The sequence below is a fragment of the Pangasianodon hypophthalmus genome, chromosome 17 (genome assembly GCF_027358585.1).
Source record: "Pangasianodon hypophthalmus isolate fPanHyp1 chromosome 17, fPanHyp1.pri, whole genome shotgun sequence".
NCBI lineage: Eukaryota > Metazoa > Chordata > Actinopteri > Siluriformes > Pangasiidae > Pangasianodon > Pangasianodon hypophthalmus.
Window position 1 is genome coordinate 21451422 of NC_069726.1, and position 22420 is coordinate 21473841.

The window sequence follows — 22420 nt, forward strand, 5'->3', positions numbered from 1 at the left end:
TGTGAAGTGTGAAAGCCCAGGAGCAGTCCAGAGAACTGATCTCTGGTCTTCTTGAAAACTGTGATCTGGGGTTCACTTCAACTTGTGGTGAATTATAGTGAAATCCTCATCAGGTGTGGAAGTCATCTGCTCTCAGTGCTGCATGCCAAGTAATGTGATTGGTTCAACTTGTCACGTTACTTCACGTTTCAAGTTTCTTGATGCTGGGGAAAGGGTTAGTATTGTTAGGCTGCAGTCTCCATTTTTTTTGGTCATAGTGGAGTTTCCATGTAAATGTACCTGACAAGTACATTTACATTTATGGCATTTGGCAGACACACTTATCCAAGTGACTTCTTACAAGTAAGCAGTCCAGTAAAGGTGAAAAGCTTTCTATTATGGACACAGACCTGTTTCCTCTATTATCCAGCACTTTGGGAGTTTTTTGTCAACATCAAATTAGTTATAAGTCATAATCTGGCATCTTGAGTACTTTCATTTAAGCCAGAAGTCTCTATTCAAACATCCAACTACTCTTCAAACTCCCATTTACATTTTTAGAAAGCTGTAACGTATCAGGTTTGACATGATTGCTGATTTCGGACAGTCGGTCCATACTCACGCTGCAGGCAGTCTGCGTTAAGGAGCTCCTGACACTTCTCGTGACATTTGACCCCACACTCGGTGCATCTCATGCCCTGACGCGCGATACCCCACAGCAGCCCTTCACACTCGTAGCAGTACGTCGGAGTTGTCGCTGTCCAAATCTCGAAGTTATGCGGCGTTGTGCAGGAGATCGGGTAGATCAGAGCCTGCAGCGTTTTCTTATACACATGGTTCTTCTGCAGGGGAGTGGAAAGAACATCTTAACATTCCTTTATGTAAGGAAAATAATCAATAACAGCATGTCCCAATAGCAAAATTACTTCACCATTTTTAACCCACAAACAACAAACATATTTTGTATACACCAACAATTATCGTCATGGATCATATTTGATATATTTTCAAATTAGATATACGTATTTGCATATTTCATATATAGGTATATTAGACCCAAAATAAATAAACTTGCTGAAATTTTTTACATTCTATTTATTAAACAAACAAAATAAGTCAAACCATTAATGGAAAACTTAAGTTTTATCTTGTCTAATACATTTTTTTTTACCTTACTTTCTTCCCCTAGTTTAGTCTGACATAAGAAGCAAATAAATAAATAAATAAATAAATAAATTAACTTGGCCAAGTGCGTGTGCAAGTCCAAGTCCAATTAAAAAAAAATAAAAATAAAATAAAATAAAATAAAATAAAAAATCTTGCTTAACAAAATAGCATTACAGTGCTCAGCCGCTTTAGATTTTTACTTAGTTTTGGAGTGTGAGATTTTTTTTTCAGTGTAAAGTGTATTCACAACACTTTACAATTTATTTTTAGAAGCTGCATAAGGCATTGTAGTGACAAACCATTATCACTACCTCACATCATCCAGCTACTTATTTCTAACAAGTGGTGTTCAGTGTCAGAACGAATGTTTATTGATGGAGAGGCCGTTCTTTTGTGAAGAAAAATGCCTGTAATAGTTTAATACATCAGTACAGACTTGGCATTGGTAGAAAGTTCTCACAAAATATATCATTAGTATCTTACTCACCAGCTCCTCGTCTTTAATGGAGGCTCGGGAAGCCATGGCAGATGCAATGCCTGCTTTTCTGGCCTGGACCAGCGCCTGTTTCATGGAAAACAAAAATTATATTAGAACATCTGGATGATAACTAAGCACAATTTTTAAAAAAAGAGAAAACCCAAAGCAGAAACAAGAGATTCCGAATGTATCCTACCAATTGCATTGGTGTTCGATGGAGGTCTGAACCGAGAGGTTCACAGATAGGGGAGGGAAAAAAAAAAAAAAAAAAACTACGACAAGTAGTTTAAAGAGTAAAAAAGGTAGAGGGTTGAGGAAGGAACCTGACCATCACTGGTAAACTCGTAAACTAGGACTCATCCACAATTCAACAGGATGTGGAATTGTATTAGAGCGTCTAAAAGTGTTCTACATGGCTATGCATGTAAAGCAATGTAAAGGCTAGTGATTGGTTGATGGGGGAACAATGACTCTTGTTTTAGTGTGCAAATACATGAAAACAAACATCACATGGACAGGTTTCCATGGACAAACAAGTATATCTCATTTGCATGGCAGATATCATCATGCCTGAATATGAGGAAGCAAAAGTTCATTCAAGTTCGACATGACGAGCAAGTGAAGGTACGGTAGAGGAAAGAATCTTAAACAATCGTATTTGCACGTTACCAGAATGGAGAAATACTGATTCAAGTCAGTACCATCCATTCCTACTGAACATGAACAACAGCTATAGTGTATTTATCTGCAAAAAATAGTGGGGTCACTCTTTAAACTTACCATAGCCTGGATACAATGGGTGAATGCATTCAAAAGAGGTAGAAGTTTATTTCAAAGAAAATAAAAATGATTTTATATCAACACTTCTACCATATCGTCCATTTGTGAAACTGACTGGAAATCATTTACATGATGTATTTACACATGCATTAATAGCTGCAAGACAACATTTTAACAGTGAGGAAAATGTTTTGTGAGTGACTATTTTAAACTATCTTGCAAAACATCTCATCAATATGCATTTGTTAAAAAAAAAATGAACAAACAGACCAACAAATTTAAAACATCTTAAAATAGTGACTCTAATTCAAGAAATAAAGTAGAGCAAGCAAGAACTAATTACCAGCTAGCAAATCTTCATCAAATTTAATAAAACGCAAACATAAAATAACTACTTCTAATAATTAGTTCATAAAATCTTAATCAGATTTCATGAACTAATTACAGGTTTTGTTTTTTTTTTGAGAGAAAAACAAAGCAATCAGATGCAGTTAGGTTAATCAACGTTGCGCTAATGGACACTAGCAATGTCTAAAAGAAAGCAATAATAAAAAAAAAAAAAACATTTTGGCTTTGTTTTCTATTATGTTACGTGGAGTTGCATAAATGAGCACCTACCACATCGCTAACAAGAGGGATTGGTTTCCTTTTCCGTAAGTCCGGCATGCTGTCAATCCCAAACAGGCCACTCCCACTTCTGTGGACAACACAGAAAATCCATAAGAGATTCAAACACATACAAACAGACAAAATATTATAATTTTAATAGAATACACAAGATAGCAAATGTCTCAAAATATGCTCAAAAGACTGGTGCGAGTCTTTGCTTTGTTTTTTACTACCAAACTTAATACCCCCTTTCCACATTTACATGATATTCAGAAATATCATTTCGATTTTTTTCTTAAGTAACTTTTCACTTGTGATAATGAAGCACTATGTTGATTTAGGGTATGCAAATGTTTGCACTCAACTGCATATATGAAAACAAACGTTTAATTAGCCAAACTACAATAAAGCATTTCAAAATCTGGGGGGAAAAATGAACTCACCCTGCTTTGACCCAGTCATGTTTGGAATTGTCTCCATTCTCCCGGCCCTATTTTATTCAGAGAAACAATTCTGATTGGTATTTTAGTCTTGTGATAGGAAACTTTCTAAAGAAACCAAAAACCTCGATAATAAAGAATAAAATAAATGATGAATGCATGATTGGTTAAGTTTCACCACTTTCATTACATAATCAAAAGTTAGTAAAAACAAAGACAGTTGTGCTCTGTGTCCATGTTTCCTCCAAGGATGTGTGATGACAAAGACTTTACATTTTATTAAAACAACACACAGACAGTACTTTTAAACAATAATGTGCACAAAACCAGACACAAGTCACTGAGATTGAGGACAATATTCTGCATTGGTCACATGCATTGATAAAGAGAGCATGCTCTTAGTTATGATTGTTTGAATAAATAAGACAAGATGGAAATGTGTGAATACAATTTCAGTAAAATAAAATTTTGGCCAAAATGTTTTTAAGTGACCTGATTAATCTCTCTGCTTTCCTCTGAAAAACAGATCAAGACAAAACAGCTATGGTAAGTTTACTGCAAAAGATTAAAAATTTAAAGACACAGACATGTTTACATGTAAATTATACCTGGATTGAATTCGTCCTCTGAAACAACATGCTTTGACTCTCTAGAAATCCGAGACAACCTATGTCTTTGTCTCTGCTCCTTGAGAACACGCTGGATATTGGCAAGGCACTTCTGGTGGTGAGGGTCTACCTGATCAAGGTCGTCATTGCCTGAGATTACCTGAGCCGCTACCTGATCACACTCAGCCTCTGCTTCAAGGACTGTCCCCTGAGATCCTGGCTCAGTGCCTTCACAGGCAAACTGGGTCATTTCCTTATGACCTGTCTCCCCATGACAGCTCTCGACTGTCACCGTCTCTGAGATAAATTCAAGAGAACCAGCCTCATGAAAAAGCTCTTGATCTGTTGGCGGTTCATCTCCAATGGATGAATGGTCCATTGAGTAGTATTCAGTTTGATTACAAGAAGGAGACACTGTACCAGAAGTTGATTCCAGAGGATCAAAGATCTGTGAGTGATTTGTTTGGTCCATTTGTAGTTGTAGGTCGCTAAGCTCATATTCTTCTTGAAATCTTCTGCCACCATTTCTCTTCTGAGGTGACAAGCTCTGATCTAAGGTCTCACTGCTAGTTTGTATTACCTGATCTAAATCAGATCCCTCTACAGTTGACTCATCCTCCGCAAGTTCATCTGAATGTTGTTCAGGAATGTCAGAATTATTCTCATCAGATCCATCAAGCCTCTTCATAGCTCCACAGAGAGCAGACTGAAAGGTCAGCATGGCTTTGTTTATCTTTACTACATCAATTCCAACATTACACCGTGGAAAGTTATCCATATTCTCAGAGTCATCTGGATCAAGCTGTTCTTCAGACATGCTTGGGTAAACTTTCTTGTACCAGTTTCTCTCTGTGCTGTCTCCAGAATACACATCCCCCTTCAGGCAATTTTCACAAGAAGAGTGCAGATCTTGGCAGACATCATAATCTGTCAGCACCATAGTGGAACAACTAATGCTTCTGGATGGGCCACTGCACAGGTCGTCGGCATATGCATCCATAGTGTGGTAACCTGAACTACGGGAATATGGGCAATTCAGTGTGCAATCACATTCAATATCGGGGCCTGTTTGTCTCCTGGGATGTCTCCAGTCTGCAGCACTGGACAAACTGGATAGTGAGCTGTACTGGTGTCCAAACAGTAAAGAAAGGTGCTCGGAGCTGCTTCGGGAAGAATGCCCTGGAGTGCTGCTAGTTGCTCCGCCATTATATCTACACCAGGTATCAGGTTGGCTGTGGCCTTCTAAATCATCAATGCTATTCTGGCAAGAGCAGCAATCCTCCTCACTCCATCCTGTGTCCCCACTCCATCCTCCCTCTGCACTCTCACTTAAATGCATGCCTGATGTATCCCAGCCACTTCTTTGTAGATCTGCCTCCATGGAATGGTAACTGTCATCATGATCTATACTCTTAAAACTATGACCTGACAAAGAACTAGAACTTGGAAAATCCTGGCCATAAACCCTGTCATGATTGGAGTAATTGGAATGGCGTACTCTGCAGGATGACTCATCTGAGTTGTCTGAGACCTCAGCATGATGCGCTCTGGAATTTCTTGGTACATCACAATAAGGGGTTTCATTCTTTTCAGGCCTCTTTAACAACGGACTTCTACGTCTTGGGGTAGCAGCTACATCATTCTGATTGCTCCTGTGATAAACCATTAGCCTTTGAGGTGAGGGCTGACCAGTAATGCTCGCAGAATAGAGCCCCTCAATTTCCGTCAGCACAGAATCCACACAGAAAGACACCTCATCAACGGAACCGCTCACTGAGTTCAGGTACTGCCTCAAGTCTGAGATCTCCTCCTGGATTTTATTAATTCCCTGAAGCTCTTTCAAAATATGCTCTACTATAGTGCTGGAACGTCTTTCCTTGCTTCTTCCTCCACCTTCTGTCTCTTCGTTCCCAGGTGTTTGAGGCTCTTCCATGTTAGCTCTTTTGTCCATAAAAGCTGTGTTAGCTAAGACTTTATAGTCTGAGGCAGGGCTGTTAGTTGGTACCGAGCATGGAATCTTGATGGTATTTTCACTGTTCTCAACCTCTCCCATCAGGTGTTTATTGTCTGCTTTAATAGGACTTTTATTTGAGGTGATAGCAGACACATTGCTAGAAGGTTCTCGGCTTATTCCATAGATGAACATGTCTTCCTCCAATTCTGCAGAGGTATGCTGAAGGTTATAAGTGTCAAGCTCTGCTGAACCCTGAAGAACTTTCTGAATCTTCTTGCATAGGCCATGTCGGACCTTGAGGCTCTGGGCTCTCTTCTTGCCCAGTTCTTTTCTTCTGGACTGGAAGATGCCAGTTTCGTTTGTCTCATCCCGTTCATCACTATGACTTCGTGGTAACATTCCGGAGCATCAGATGTTCAAGTGCCGACCAACTTAGGCTCCTTAGACTAAGGAGTTCCTTACATGTTGATCAGCATCAAGGCACTTGAGAATGGTCACCTGTAGCGCATGAAAAAATCCTTGTTCACTTTCATAAACTGAGTTATCCTGATGCAAACATATTTGGCAATGTAAGCCAAGTGGTAACTCAATAGAAGAGTGGACATGTACCTTTCTCAATCAAACTGCTGCATATGATGAAACCATTTCTGAATTCTGAGCACCAGTGTTGCCAATATCAATGGCATTTTGAATATGAATACACAAAAACAGTCAGTTTATTGAATCCAGTTGAACCAATTATACTTTGGATTCTCTTTGACAGCATTTCTCTGAACTGTTTCTAAATATGGAGGCTTTGAAATGTATTTAGAGTAGGGTGATATTTCCGCTTGCAAGTCCCACACTGCGAGAGTTACAGCAGTCCAGCTGTAGGCACCACTGTCATTTAGAGCCCCGCTGAGTCTAATGGCTACTTTACCATTTCCCCAGTCTGACAGGTTGACACCACATTTAGCTGGTCTTTTTTCAGCAGAATAATTGCAGGGACTGTTTTCCCCCCTTTATATACCCAACTGTAATATATGTGGAGAATCAACTACTGAAATCATTACCGTTAATGAGGAAAAATCTAACTGTTCTAACATCTTGAAAGTGTAGTCTACTAAAATATTAATTTTTTTTTTTTAGAAAGTCATCCATCACCAGGCTACAATGTCTGATAAAAATGAATCAGTTTCAATGAGAGTAAGTAGTCAGTCTACATCTAAAGCAAGCAACAGCAATCTATTTCACCATAATATGCTCTAATAATATGCACAGCTAATGGCTAATACACAATGAGATGGTCATTGAAATTCAGACACAGTCCTGCTATGCTCCTAAATGCACTGAGTAGTCGACATGATTGTAACTGAGACTCCAGTAATATGTGTTTGCCGTGGTGGCACTCAAGGATAAGCTTTGGCTTGCTGCCCGGAGAATGAAATGGGACATTTCAGATTATTCTTTCAGACAGCCCTGACCAGTACCTATTTTAGAAACAGTATTAACAAAAAATGAGTAATTTTAGTCATCATGATATCTAATGCTAATTGTATACATTATCAAATAAAATCAATAATACTGTATATAGTGTATGAAGTGATATTAAATATTATCAAGATCTTCATCCACATTTGAAAATAAAGTTTCTGCATATCATTTTGCATCTCAAATGCCTGACCATATAATCCAGTGTTAATAAAAATCTGTGCCATTTCAACACACCCCTAATCCCACCCACACCTGAGCTTTAACCTCTGTCCTATACCACTCATGAACTGGATGTGTGCATTTGCACGATAAGAAACCAACCAAAAGAAAATGAATCACTTGCTCTTGAATGAAGTCTACCAGATCCATGAGCTAATCACTAGTATACATTAGAAACCTCAGAGATGCAGGTCGGGAAGTCAAGGGCTGGTAATCAATTTTATTGACATTTCACAGGTGTGTCTCATGTTCACCTGAGATGCAAACTCCAGAATGAGAAACATTTCTCAACTACAGCACAAGTCCATTCTTGGGGTCTAAAGTTTTGCAGTGGAGATGGCTTTAGATAAGAGTCATTAAACAAAAAAAAAAGTGAAGATCCTAAAAAGTTCCTTCCTTGCAAAGTTCTGGGTAAACAAAAAATATGACAGTTCAGTCCACTCAAGTACTTGCTGTGTCTGCATCTGGGCTGGTCCTGAAGTTGATAACACCTTGGTTAGTCTTATGTGGCATGAAGCATCAAATTATTTCAATTCAATCTTCATTGAAGTAGGTGAATACTATGTTGATGTTGTATCCTGCTTATAGATTTGTCAAACGGCACAATATAGCACATGTGCTAGTGAACTGTATGTAGCCTAACTTTATAGCTCAAATGGCAGACAACTTAAAATTGTAAATTGCCATTTATTGCAACCCAGAGGAAAATATTTTTTTGCCAACAACTGTGTTTGCCATTAACAAATCTAAATACATAAGCGTTTTATTCAGTAATGTATGTTAGTTTACGCTCTAGAAACAATTAACATGCATAAAAACAGAAATTCAGAATAGTATAATCCACGGCATTGTTTTGCTACTGCATATTGTGATACTCTACTTTGTATCAGTACAGAAATCAAAACGGAGACCATTTGAGAAATCTAGTTAATTAGCTCTCAGTGGCCATGTCCTGTTTAATCTTATTACTGCACTCAGCTCTCTCTAAATCATCTGGAAGCTGCAAGGCAAGATTACATTTTATTTTATATATTAGACTCCTTAGTGTTTCCTTCCCTCTTTGTCCTTTTTGTTGGCTGCACTCTGGATGGACAACAGACCTGCTTTACGTATTATTTAAAAATACTTTAGGTCACTGATTAGTTATTGATTAAGGACTGTAACATTAAACTCTAATTAATTAAACACTTCTAAAACAAAGCTTCAGTTTGATGAGAAAGGAAAATGTATAACAATTTTGCTACCTTATTTGACATTTATGCATTATCATTAACACTACAACTGAAAAATCTCGATAAAAAGCATAATCTTACCTTACAGAGCAGGAGACGAGGCTTCACTTTGAGAACACGTCAACATAAGAAGTGTCACAAGTGATTAAAACATCCGGAGGATAAAATCCATCACTACTCTCACTCTCTCCTCATCAGAATGAAATGAGTGAGCGAACACTAGCCACAGGAAGTGGATTTTTAAAAGGAGGCACTCTTTACTGTGTGGCAGAGTTGAACGGAGTACAGTCCACGGCACTGTTACAGTCTAGCAGCTCACCCTCGGACAACCTCGCCAATGTCCCTCCCTCTCTCTCTCCTTCTCTCCATCCCTCCAGTCTTTCTTTCTCCTTTCCTCCTGTCTGTATCCTCAGATGTATTCCTTCACTAAGCTAATCTTTCTCTACTTCTCATAGTCTCTCATCTATTTTATCCCTCACTTCCATTCTCTCTTTTTCTTGCGCTTTGTGGATGAAGATGCCTCCTGTAAGGACAACATTAAAAACTCTGTATAAATTTACATGTTTACTCATCTCATGAGCCTTGCCGCTTTATCTGTATTTCAGTCACACACCTATGTCACAGCCATGAGACAGCACACTGGCAGAATGATTCATGGCTAACTTTCCTATATTATTGGCTTTTTAACGGTTTGCATACCGAGCGCTTCCCTGTGTCCTTCACAACACAGAAATTCCTATGCGTGTGCAAGAAAGCCTGTTCTCACTTCGACTCTATACAATTAGCAGGCGTTTACGCTGGCATCTCCACCAGCCCTCACACTAGCAATCACCATAATGGAGCCTCATGTCAGAACTGCTGTATAAGAGTACTTCATTAGCATTAACTCGGTTATATTAATGCACCACTTTGCTTCACACCCACCATCTAACAGCAGCACAATAAACACACAAATCTATTCAATAATAAAATTTTTAAAAAATTATCTGAATGTACCATCATTTTCCCAGAAATAATGTTCCAGATGCTTCGACTTTTATTAAAATAAAATAAAAAAAAAAAACAGTTGTGATTATTCAATGTTTATATCAACAGTTTGGTTTGATTTCAGCTCCAATAAAGCCACACAAACCCACACAAAACCACACGAAAAAAAAAGCACAGAAGCCCTGATCTCATAATTACAGCATGTCAAGGCAAATAAGGAGAAGTGAAAAAGAGAAAGTGTGTGTTTAAGACCATAGATGGCAGTCATTCTGGGCGTGTCTTTCATGTGTGGAACTCAAATAGAAAGAAAGAGGTCACTGGCATTCATATGTGTCATATTTTGTTAGCTAGCTAACTAACATCACCTAACCTGAGAGGATTTTTAAGTCATATTCAGAAAGGTTATAATTTTCCCAACCAATGCTAGTCAGCTAGCTTCTGACAGGATTTCTCAAAGGATTTTCTTTTGTCATATTCATAAATGTTATAACTTTCACAGCTGGTGTTTGCCAGCAAGCTAACATTAGCCAATCAGACAGGATTTTTAGGTCATATTCATAAATGTTTGAATCTTCTCAGCTAGCACTAGCAAGCTAACATAATTCAGTGTGACAGGATTTCTCAAATGATTTCTAACTCTTTTTCACTCTTTCTAACTCTTTTTCTAACTCTTTTTCACTACTACACTAGCCACCTAGCTCACATGAGCCAACCTGAAATGATTTCTCAGAAGATTTTTAGGTCATATTCATAAACATGATTATTTTCACCTCTAACGCTAAAGAGCAAGCTAATGCTAGCCGGAAAGCTAACATGAGCCAACCTTACAGGATTCCTCAGATTATTGCTAGCTCATATTAATAAATATTATAATTTTCAAAGCTAATGTTAGCCAACTAGATTCTGACAACATTTCTCAGAGCATTTTAGGTCATGTTCTTAATGTCATCCTTTTACAGTTTACAACATGTTACTAACATACAATAACATTAAATAGTGTTCATATAATGTTAATAACTCTTTGATTTAATAAATTCAATCAAAAAAAAAAACTTGTCTGGATATAAACAGGCATGAAATTACACTATTTTATGCAGCCAAGATACCATACAATCCCAATAAAATGTAAATCCATGTTAGTGTACGTTACATATCACATATGTATATAAATACATAAAAGAAGCAAGAAGCACTGTCAATCTTCCACAACTTCAGAAACTTGTAAGTTAAAGTTGAGTTCATGCATAGTGAGATGGGGAGGGAGCTCTGCTTACGTTCCTATCTAGGGGCCCAGGATTTACTAATCCGTCCCCGCTGTGCGCCCATGTTTAATTAGTCCTTCAGATTTTATCTGTGATGTCTAGAGAGCTTCTGACCTTTACAGTTTAGAGCTATGAGGACTGGAGTAGCAGAATCTCAGCAAGCTTTACCCAAATGACATAGGTAAAAGCTTAACAGCCATTCCATGGGTACTTTTGCTCTAGCCAAGTGGATCACACATAACATTCTCGGACAAAATGACATTTTTTTGAGTGCTGAAGGCGCACCAGTGCAATTAGCCATTTAATACACAAGGATTTTCATATTGTATCTTTTGTTGTGGCAGGGGGTTCAACATGTATTAGTACAGTGGTAGCTCAGTGGTTAAGATGTTGGACTACTGAGTGAAGGTCATGAGTTCAAATCCCAGCACTGCCAAGCTGCCACTGCTGAGCAAGGCCCTTAACCCTCGACTGCTCAGTTGTATAAATGAGATAAATGTAAGTCCCTCCGGATAAGGGCATCTGCCAAATGCCTTAAATGTAAATGTACAAAACTTTGGTGAAACTCAACCAATCAGAGACATTTGGTCGCAAGTGAGTTGAAGTATGAATGTGATTCATACTTACCTGACAGAAGTTTTCAAAACAATATTGTGGTAAGAAGTTAATTATAGGGGTAAATAACAGGGATATAAGACTTCTCTATGGTGTTTTGGGTGACGAAAAGGAACAGACAAAGAAAAGAAATAAGCTGGAGAAGAAACAGACAAAGGAGATGGAAGTTATGAGCGCTTTACTATACCTCCTGAAGCTGAAGTCTCACTTTGTTGAAGGCCTTTATCCAGCGCACTCGAGAATCGGAAACAGACAAGGCAGATCCAACATCCTGGATACTGAGAAAGACACACTTGCTTTGAGAAGTTTATAGTTTAATATGTTCAATCGGTCAGCCAACACTTGCTCAATGAAATGCTCACAATCAACTGTAGAGACCATGCTATGAAGTGGCACAGCTTAAAAGGGTTGCTTAAGGAAAATACCAGTATAAGCATCAGGAACTGAACCTATTCTTGATCTCTCAACCATCTAACTGAGCTTATTAGCAAATCGCTGTGTAGCAGCATTGTGGATGTATAATGAGCTGTAACAAATGCCGCTCATCTGGGAAAAGAAGCCAAGTTAGTAGAAAAGCAGTCATTTCAGTTTCTGTGATTGGGGTAAAGCAAAGAGCTCCCGTAAACATGCCATAAACTAATTATGATTGATACATGGCCTGACATCACCTACTCACAATGTTCCCTTAGGGTCCCACCTAATTTAAGCCAGGAATAAAATGGCAGAGGAAAGAATATCTGGCAATCTCTCAAATGAAAATACCAGCATGGCTACTCAATAGTATATTCACCATAGACACTATAGCTAATAGTAAGAAATTAATTATTAAAATTAGTTACAGGTTTTTGTCTTGCAGTAGATTGAAGGACACACAATTCTCCACAAAACATAATATACATACCTTTTTTGAGATATTTCTGGCCTCTTCTCCACTTGGGGAACATTGTCTTTCTTTAAGGTGCTGCTTTCACTCCTTCCCTTCTCTTGAGAAGATTTCAGCACCTCATCCTCTCCCCAGGAGGTATGTCCATTGGCTGGGTGGTGTCCATTTGCAGGCGGGCGATATCCTGTACTGTGGAATGAGTGGTAGGACTCCTTTAGCTCTAAACCTGTAACACTCTCCTGGCCCATCTCACTTAGTGGAGAACTGGCTTGACTGAGGTTTCCTGAAGATCCAAAACGACTACTGCCGGCAGGACTGAGTTGTGTGTGGGGGACAAAAAAGACAAGCATAATAAGCCACAAAATATTTTCAATATTATATACTGAATACAACAGTGATATAAAATAGATGTAGTTAGCTACAGGATAGTATGAAACTACTGGAATAAGATGAGTTAGGATGAGATAATATGAAAATACTGGAACACACTCGACACACACGACACAAAAATTGGAATACTATATGTATGCACACACACACTTGATCAAAAAAGTGGATTTTTAAAAGATCACAGAGGAAGCCACTACCACTAATGCTAATGTTGACATTAGTTCATCATAAATTGTTTGGGAGAGATTTATGATGCTACTAGCCTTTTTGCACTCAAAAGCTCCTTGTATTCCTGCTGTAATCCAGAAGAGCAAGCTGCAGAGCATGGGAGCTGGATCTGAGATTGCTGCTCTTTTGGGGATGGACAATCTATCTCAAGTGGGGACATACTAATTTGGAGTTCTGAGTCATCTAGAGAACCTATGCTTTTATTCTGGTCTTCAAATTCATATCTGTCTAAATCTATCACAGCATGTATAATTTCATCATCAATTTTTTTGACATTTTCTTTCATTTCATTCGAAACCAAAAGGCTAACATCTGTTTCACTTGATGTAATTTTTGGATACCCTGGCGAGTTAGGCTGGGCTGTAACAACACAAGAGGTATGTTTTTTTGTAGGTATTAGTGCTTCTTTTCGCCACAAGCCAATTTTTGTTTCAAACAGTGATGTTGACTCATTATTTGATGGTATTGGCTTCTCTTCTGAAAACAACCTTGTTGAAAATGACTTGAATCCAGACAAAAGTCCACCTCCATCTGTTTGTGGCATTGTGGGAAGACCTTTACTAGCTGCTGAGGAAAACAAAGACCCAAAAGACTTCCTGGCATCTTCAGATTCCGTGATAAAACTAAACTTTGGTGGTGATAAACCAGCCATGCCAAACATGGACTGGGACTGTTCCCATACAGGAGGCTGTCCTGACTTGTCTTTCAACATATCTTCAGGTTCTCTAACAATAACAACTGGTTTCCCCATTACTGTATCACTTTCAATGACTTCATCATTACTAAGCTTAGTTAAAGAAGTAACTTCAGGTGGGTCCACACTTGCAGGTGTTGTTAAATTTGTAATAGAGTCATCAGACTTGATGACTTGATGCCGTGGTTGCTGAGCTAAATCTGATTCTGTTTTATTTAGATTTTCTGTCAAATTTATGTCCCCTGAAGATGATACTATATCATTAGGCACTCTTTGATCTTGGACAGCAATTTCAGTTGATTCAGTTGAGGGAGTCAAATTCAAATTTGAATTTGAATGTGATGCTTCTGCTGTCTTGACTGCCTGATGTGATTTGAACATACCAAGGAGGTCACTTTTTAGAGAGTCGGTTGGCAAGCTATTTGGGAAGCCAAAGAGAGAAGATGTCTGTTGTGACTCAGACCCTTTTGTGGATGTGGACTTAAAAAATGAAGTTTGTGCTGAAGAGAAAAGACCACTTGATGTTTTAGAGGGTCCACTGGCAGCAGAGAACATTTTAGACATGAACCCAGAGACTACATCAGCTGAAGTGTCAAAGACAGACTTCTCGACATCAGCAGGTTTTTGTTCACCTTCTTTGTCTGAAAATACAGATTCTGGTATAGTCATATCTTCTTGTTTAGGCTGAGGTTGGATCTCACTTTGTAGCAGATTCTGTTTTTCATTTTGCTCTGGCCATAAGTGAGTATCGCTAACTAATTCTCCAGAAAAAGCAGGAGACTCCCTCATGTCCTGAGTATCTGCTGTAACTGTTCCCTCTTTAGTTTCTTTCTCTGCTTCAGTGATGGAATGACAAATGTTTTGTTGTTTTGATGATGCAGATTGTGGTTGCAGAGTCACTGGTTCTTTGTCCTCAATTTTTTTAGTACTATCACCTGAAACTGTGTTATCTGTTTTGTGATCTCCTCCAGAATGTCCAGAACTCATAACCTGAGATTTTTGTAACTCAAGATTCTTTTCTTTGCTGAATAATATACCTTTTGAAGTACTTCCCTGAGAAACAAATGAGGAAACATTAACTTCAGTTTCAGGTGGTTTGGATGTTGCTTCTGTCTGACTGGGTGTTGCTGTTGGACTAGGACCACCAAACATGGAAAACAGACCTCTTCCTGTAACATCTTTAGGAGTAATGCCACCAGGAAAAATGCCTCCCAATAATGACTTTGGAGGTGATGGTTGTTGTGGTCTTGTCCCACCAAACATGGAAAACAAACTTTTTCCAGGTGGTTCTTTTGAGGCTGAAGGTCCATGATCCTCTGCATCTGAACTGGACTTTGAATTGGGGCCAGAAAACATAGAAAACAGACTCTTGCCAGGAATGTCCTTTTGTCCTGTGGTTCCTGGAAAAATTCCACCAAGCACAGATCCAGCCTGAGGGGCTGTATTTTGGGAACTTGACCCACTGAACATTGACAATAAACCAGATGCTGCATTCTGAGAGGTGATCTCAGGTCCTGAACAAATGGGAGGGGTGGGTAGATTTCTAGTTGATTCCATAGGTACAGACATTGTGTCAACAATTGAAGTAATATCCTTTGGAACAGCAGACACAGCTTCCATAGAAGTACAAGTCTGTATATGTGGTGCTTCATCGGATTGAAAACGAACTTCACTAAGCATTGACAGCAAACCTGAAGTTTCAGCTAGGAGAGGACTAGAAGATGGTTGAGTTTGGGTGCTGAAAATGGGCAGTTTATCATCAGGTAACGCAGAATCAATACAGTCTGGTTGTTGTGGGGTGGGAGCACTAGATACTGAGGGCATATATTTCACTGAAGATTTGGTAGATTGCTCATTTTCCATGAACCTTTCTCCAGGGGATAGGTCGGCCTGTGCATTAAGTTGAAGGTATGCCTTAGCATTTTGCTCATGGCTTGGTTTGCCAAACATTGAGAGTAATCCTTTTGCTGACCCTTTATTCCCATTGGAATCTGATAAAAGTCCACTCTGAATGGGTGTTGCTTGAGGACTATTATTCTGTTGTGGACTATGAACACCAAACAATGAGAGTAGACCTTTTCCAGGTGACTCTTTTTGAGGAATTCCTTCTTGAAAATTACTTACAGCAGGTTGTGGTTTTTGTGCACCATCAATTATATGTGGGGTTGATGAAGGTTGTGGGCTAGATCCGCCAAGCCTAGAAAACAAGCTTTTAACTGGTCTCTCATTATAGGTGGAAAGGCCACCTAATATTCCTCCAAAAATAGATCCTGTCTCTTGTGAAGCTGTGTTTGCAGGATCTTGGTGTGCAATTTCATGAGATGATTGCTGACTGGTAGACGTAGCTGGTGATGAATTCTGCTGTGTATTAGGACCACTAAACACATGCAAAACCTTTATTCCTGATGCCTCTTTTGGAGAAGGAGCCTGATTTGATGATCCAGTGTGTAGTGTGCTGGTTTGTTGAGTACTAGTGAACACAGAACGTAAACCTACGCTTGACGTCTCTTTTTGAGGTGCAGCCCTTTCTGTGTTGGAACTGCCAAACAAAGACAAGATTCTACTGCCTGTTGTGTTTTTTGCAGATTCATCCCCCACTTGGCATTGAGAAGCTGATTCTCTTTGAGGTGGTGCCTGTTGTAGACTGGAATCACAAAACATTGACAGTAGCCCTCTCCCTGCAGTTTCCTCCTTACTACTTGTGCGCCCAGAGATTGTAATGGAAAAGCCAAACAATCCACTTGTTGATTTGGTGGAAGGTTCTGATTTATTAAAACTAGTTGGTGGAACCTTTTGAGAACCTCCTGAAATCAGTTCATCATTAAAATTAGGGGAAAATATCTGTGATGCACTCTTAGGCATTTGCTCCTGAGGTGTCTGCGACGCTTTGGGGATATCTGATTGACTACCCAGACTGAATCTACTCTGTCTCTGTGGTTTCTGAATCCCTTCAGATGTTGCAGTCTTATGATAAACACAGCCTGTTTCTTTAGCAACATTTCTTGAACCAAAAGACTGATGTTGTGCAGAGGATTTTTGTGAATAGGATTCCTTTGATGGCAGCTGAGAACTAGTGTTTTCCATGTTTAACAATTCTCCCACTGACCCCAGAAATTTGGTCATTCCTGTGCCTTTGTCTGTACTTGAATCTTTTACTCCATCAAGGACATATTTGTTTTTCTCTGTTTGCTTTGTTACAGCTTGAGAAGGTTTGACAGACTCTTGATTTGGCTCCTCTATTCCTATGGAATTCCTGAAAAAACTTAGAAAGCCTCCTTGATTTTGTTCAGAAGGTTTTTTGCCACTTTGTGTATCTGTAGAATAAACAGATTCGATAGGAACATGTGTTGAGTTTGTAGAAACTTCAGGAATAAAAGATTGCTGAGACACAGTAGCTTGTCTAGCCAGTTTAGGCTTGTGAGATGCACCTTGAGCACTTACAGATGATGGAATTTTTGGCAAGATTTTAGATGACCTAATTTCTGAGGTCTGCTGACTTGTGCTTTCTTTTGGGGTTACAGAAGGAGAAATATCATTCTTTATGGTCTTTGATTTTATACCTTGGAGACCTGTAGAGGGAATGCCCTTAATCTCCTTGTTACTTTGGGCTTCTGGGACTGAAGACTTGTCAGAATTCTCTTGAATCATTCCAGCATGTGTAGCATTTATGGCAGTTGTGAAAGTTTTAGAGCCAGCTATGTTTCTGTGTGACTCTGATTCTTGACTCTTTCCAACAAGAGAAGAAAAGAGAGATGATATTTTCTTGATGGGCTTCTTTGGCTGTTCCTCTCCAGGCTGAACTCTTTTTCGCCATTCTTCCTCTGATGTGTCTTCTATATGCTTTACTTGTAATCCAGAGGATGAACGACGTCTCTGACGAGGCTGGTAACAACTGTAAACATCTTGTGTTGTAGAGGCAAAACATGATTGTGTTGTTGGAGTCGGGCAAATAGAAATACAGACTTTTTGAGAAAGCAGTTCTTTGGTTCTTCTGTTATTAAGATTGCAATTAGTTCCATTAACTCTCAGATCCAGGACTTCCAGAAAAGAGTCTTGGTTAGCAAAACCATTCTGTGTCTGCTGCCTTGTGTCCATTTTAACCTTGTTTAAACGATACAATGAAAAATCCATAGCTTGCTGTCTTTGAGCAGGAATAGAGCTCTCAAACATCTGAGAGAATCTTTCCAAGTTCAGATTCATAATTTCATTACCTTTCCTATATGCATCAGACAGGTCAAGGGGTGCATTTAGAAGCTGAGCCTCATTCTGATCTTGTCCTGGAAACCAGAATAGCTCATCCTCATTGTAGAGAGGAATTTTGAAACCACACACCATAACCATCTCATTGTGGAGCAAGGCACTTGGATAGTTATCAGACATCTGCCCATTTCCCCACACCTCCTCTTCTGGAGCACATGCATAGACATACTGACCAGACTCATCTGTCAGCAAAGCATAGATATACTCGTGATCAGTGTAGACAAAATATCCGCAATCTCCATCATCTGCCTGCCACCATATACCTTGCTCTAGAAGTAAGAGCCATTGTTGGTACCATTCTGTATCTTCAAAATATGCATAGTCCTCTATATCTGCAGTTGTTGCAGAAGTATAATTCCAGCCATTAGGGCAACCAATTAAACCAGGATAGCATTCATTGCTTGCAGGTTGTCTATATGTTCTTGTGTATATATTTTCTCTATTAGCAGAGTAAGATAAATTTGTTGGATGTTCCTCATAATATCCCTCAAGATAAGCTACACTATTTATACTGCAGCAGCTCTCTTCCCTGAATGATTTCCAACTGCTGAATTTAGCATTGTCTTTTTTGCTCAAATTTAAAGCACCTCCTTCTTCAATACAGGAGCCATAGTTATTGATTATATCCAAACTGTTATGCCTGCTCCACATTTTTTGCACATTTAAATTGTTGGCTATATTCCTGTGATACTCTTGCTGCTTAAGGCTATTTTCCTGACTGTTGTTAAATGCCATCCAGTCATGTGTCGAACAGTACTTCTGATATTCATCCACATTCATGCTCAAGCTTTGCGACAATTCCAGCAATGCCTCTAAACTTGGTGCATGACTATATTCCCATGGATCATAGCTCATTGACTGGTTATTCAACTGTTCTCTTAGAACAGAATTTTGGCTCCAATAGTGTTCATAGTTAGGACCAAGTCCATAAATTGAGTTATTGTGACAAGCATGCTGCTCTGGGAAGCTATATAAGGAGGGGTTGCTCTGCGTTAAATATGGCTGGTATGTCTGTACTTGACCTGTGAGACCAACAGGGGAGGAAGCAAGATTGTCAGTGCTGTTTAAGTTTTTAACACAATTTAAGAAAGAAGAATCTGGAAAATTTGACATCTGTGGTAAATGACCTGTGCTATTTGAAATATAGGCCGCATTCATTTGCTGTGATCTTTCATAACTTGTCGAAGTCCTCAAGTCCAAATTACTGTCATCACTGTAGACAGGCACATTATTTACAACAGTGCCATTACATCTATGTGGTCGAGAAGCAAACATAGCACTGCCATTTGTTTCTTTGTCAATTTCCATGTCAGCTCCTGAAGGAGATTCATCTGAACACTTTTTTAAAATGTTTGAAATCAAGCTTGTGGAGGTTGTAACACTTGCCCTCTGATCCATACATTGCACAGATTGCCCCCTTGAATCAGGGGACTTTTGGTCTCTCACTACAGCCTGCAGTTGAGTCTGCTGTTTATATGATGTCACATTTTGAGAAGAACACTCATTCTGTACACTCTGCCATTGTTGTTTCTGGTCACGTGGAGCCCACGGGCTCTGTGCCACTTCTTCAGAAGAAGCTCTTAACTTGTTAAAAATTCCAGACAAGATTCCTGACTGGGTATCTTCTTGTGCTAGAGGAGGGTACTGTTCAGTGGATTTATTCTCTAAAGAACTTTGTCTTAAATTTTTAGGTTTCGATTGCTGTTGAGTTGATGCAGACTGAGTGGCAGATAAATTATCTGATGAAAATTTGAAAAGGCCAGAGAAAAAGCTACCATGTTCACTTGCAGGTTGAGATGCATTGTTATTCTGTCTAGAACATCCGTCTACAATTTTCTGTCTGTCCGAGTGATCATTTGAGATCCTTGACTGATGCCCTTGGACATTTTGTTTGGAAGGTTGACGAGAAGGATGAGGACTTGCTGTTACGTTCTGATGCTGCCATGAGTTAGTGTGATTATTTGAGAGACTATCACTGGAAACTAATTTGAAAAGACCAGACAAAATACTTCCTTGTTGAGAAGATGCTTGCTGAGGTGGTGGAGGTTGTTGAGAAAGTTGGCAGTCTGTGGGGTCTCTGCGTTGAGGTGGTTCCATACCTGATACAAAAGGGACTCCTGAGGGGGATGGTTTCTGTGCTCGTTGATGAGTATGTGGCTGATTTTCTAGATGGGTCTGAGCAGGATATGTTGTTTGACTTGGCTCATTTCTTCGGTGTATTGGGTTAGACTGTGTGCCTTTTGACATATCACCAGTAGAGGCAAATTTCATGATACCAGAAAACAACCCTCCTTCTACAGAGTGCAGACTTGTTTTAGGACCTGCCGTGTCATCAGAAGACAATGATTTAAACAAAGTAGAAAATAAGCCTTGAGTTTCTGGCTGAGGAGTATTTGGTTCTGCAGTAGAGGGTGTGTCTGTATTTGGAGTTTGTTGCATATTATGGATTTGTTCATTAACTTCCTTCACTAGTTTTTGGTGTTCACTTCTTTCGTTTTGATTTGACCCAGTAGGTGGTTGAGAGCTCTGGTTCACTAACCTCTGGCCCTGTGGACTCGCAGCCTGCAAATTTTCATTTGGTGCAGTCTTGAAAAGACTTGAAAACCAACTAGTCTCTAAAGTCACTTTGGGCTGCATTTCGGCAAGGTTCTGAGCTGGAGATCTGGCTTTGTTGGGATTTAAATAAACCATAGAGGCAGAGTTACTTTTAAAAGGAGCAGTCTGATCTGATTTGACTGTATTTTGTGGAGAGTTTTTAAGTTCACCAGTATCATCACCTGAGGCAAATTTTAAGAGCCCAGAGAACAATGCCCTTTCCGTTTTTGGGGGCCGCTGGGTAGGCACATTGTCTGAATCAAGGAAAGGAACTTCCGCTTTGTTCCCGTGTGATGAGGCATTTAAAGATTTTGCTTCTTTGACATCATTTTCTGACCTGAATACGGGAAAAACTGTTTGTGTCTGGTGTTGAGGAGGGATATGAGGTACTGGAGACATCAGAGAGCCAAATGATTTCTTCAAAGGACTGAAAAATCCTCTATCTGCAGTAGATTTTTGTGATATGGTCTCACTATTGTCAGTTTTGGTGTGTGCCTCTTTGAAGACAGTGACTGTTCTAGCCTGATCTCCACTATGCATGAAATCTTGCATATCATTAGATTGATCACCTGAATGCCTGTGATTCCTGTTGAGCTCTTTCTTACTGACTTCTTCTGAAAAACTCTTGCTTGTTACATTAACACCTCCCTCTGAGAAAAAATTTTGAGGGATTACTTGTTTTAACTCTGAGCTTACAGAGGAGGGTGGCTGGCATTCATTTACATTTTGATTTATAATGTCACTATTTTGCATCTGGGTATTACTCGTGGATGATGTCTTCCTCTTATCAGGTGGATTTTCTTGAGTAGGGGATACCACAGCTACTGGTGCTGGACTTGGAGACTTTGTCATAAACGACAACAATTTTGATAAACCAGAGCTACCTATAGCATGATCTGATGTTTCTGAACACTGAACATAATTTGATCTTGTTTGTTTTGAACTTGGTACAATTCTGTCAGTGAGGGAGCTAAATAATGAGTCTATGGCATTCCTCTTGCCTGATCCCTGTTCAGACAATTTTCTTTCTTTGACCTCAATAGCTTTGTCTTCTTTTAACTCCTTAGAGGTGACACCTTGTTCATCTCCAAAAGATTCTGTCTTTGCACTACCCTGGGAGGACAGCCTTGATTTGCTTGTTTCAGTTAGAGAACCATACTTACTGATCTCCTCCTCTTTTTCAGCCAGATATTCTGATACAGTTTCCACTAGGCATTGAAGTTCATCTATTGGATCAACATACTCATCACTGGGTTCCTCCACAGGAGACAACATGACCTCTGGGGTCCATCCCCCAATTTTACCCTTTGTAGTCTTCCTATCATGATATCCCTGAAGCTTGTCACTGTAGCCACCAAAAGATGAATCTTTCTTGTGGTGTTTATAGTGCTGACTAATCTCAGAACAGAATTCCTCTAACTCCTCCTCAGGTCCTTGCATCTCATCTGAATCTTCAGAATTAGGGTCAATGCTCAGCCTAAGTCTTGTTTCTTCATCTTGATATGCCATACAGTCATGTAATGTGTTTTCCAGTTTGCTTTTAGCCTGCATTCTAGTTTTGTAGAAC

The 22420-nt window shown here is 39.3% G+C and overlaps 2 protein-coding genes across 6 annotated transcripts in view; both read right to left on the bottom strand.

Annotated features, from left to right (window-relative positions):
- The window catches only part of unc13bb (unc-13 homolog Bb (C. elegans)), an 85673-nt gene that overhangs the window by 27223 nt on the left and 36030 nt on the right, over window positions 1-22420 (bottom strand). For all 4 annotated transcript variants that reach the window (XM_026942705.3, XM_026942704.3, XM_026942703.3 and 1 more), the window contains exons 9-14: window positions 12705-13001; window positions 11991-12081; window positions 3457-3503; window positions 3023-3101; window positions 1634-1708; window positions 602-821 (exon numbers count right to left, since the gene is read on the bottom strand). In XM_026942705.3, coding sequence (XP_026798506.2) covers window positions 602-821; window positions 1634-1708; window positions 3023-3101; window positions 3457-3503; window positions 11991-12081; window positions 12705-13001 — 809 coding nt within the window. The remainder of the gene's footprint in view (window positions 1-601; window positions 822-1633; window positions 1709-3022; window positions 3102-3456; window positions 3504-11990; window positions 12082-12704; window positions 13002-22420) is intronic.
- On the bottom strand, window positions 3522-11975 carry LOC117599361 (uncharacterized). Of its 2 annotated transcripts, XM_034312705.2 has the most exons (3): window positions 9021-11975; window positions 4062-6513; window positions 3522-3968 (listed from the first exon to the last, which is right to left on the bottom strand). In XM_034312705.2, exons 2-3 carry the CDS (start codon window positions 6412-6414, stop codon window positions 3937-3939), a joined length of 2385 nt encoding a protein of 794 aa, XP_034168596.2. In that variant the 5' UTR covers window positions 6415-6513; window positions 9021-11975; the 3' UTR covers window positions 3522-3936. The 2 variants fall into 2 exon arrangements, with proteins under 2 accessions (XP_034168596.2, XP_053097196.1); XM_053241221.1 differs by having other exon boundaries at window positions 4062-11975.

Excerpts from the sequence above, each read along its gene's own strand:
- LOC117599361 (XM_034312705.2), bottom strand. The coding sequence starts at position 6,414 with ATGTTACCACGAAGTCATAGTGATGAACGGGATGAGACAAACGAAACT. Across the intron at positions 3,969-4,061 it reads AGAGGACGAATTCAATCCAG|AGGAAAGCAGAGAGATTAAT; the intron begins GTATAATTTACA and ends TCTGTTTTTCAG.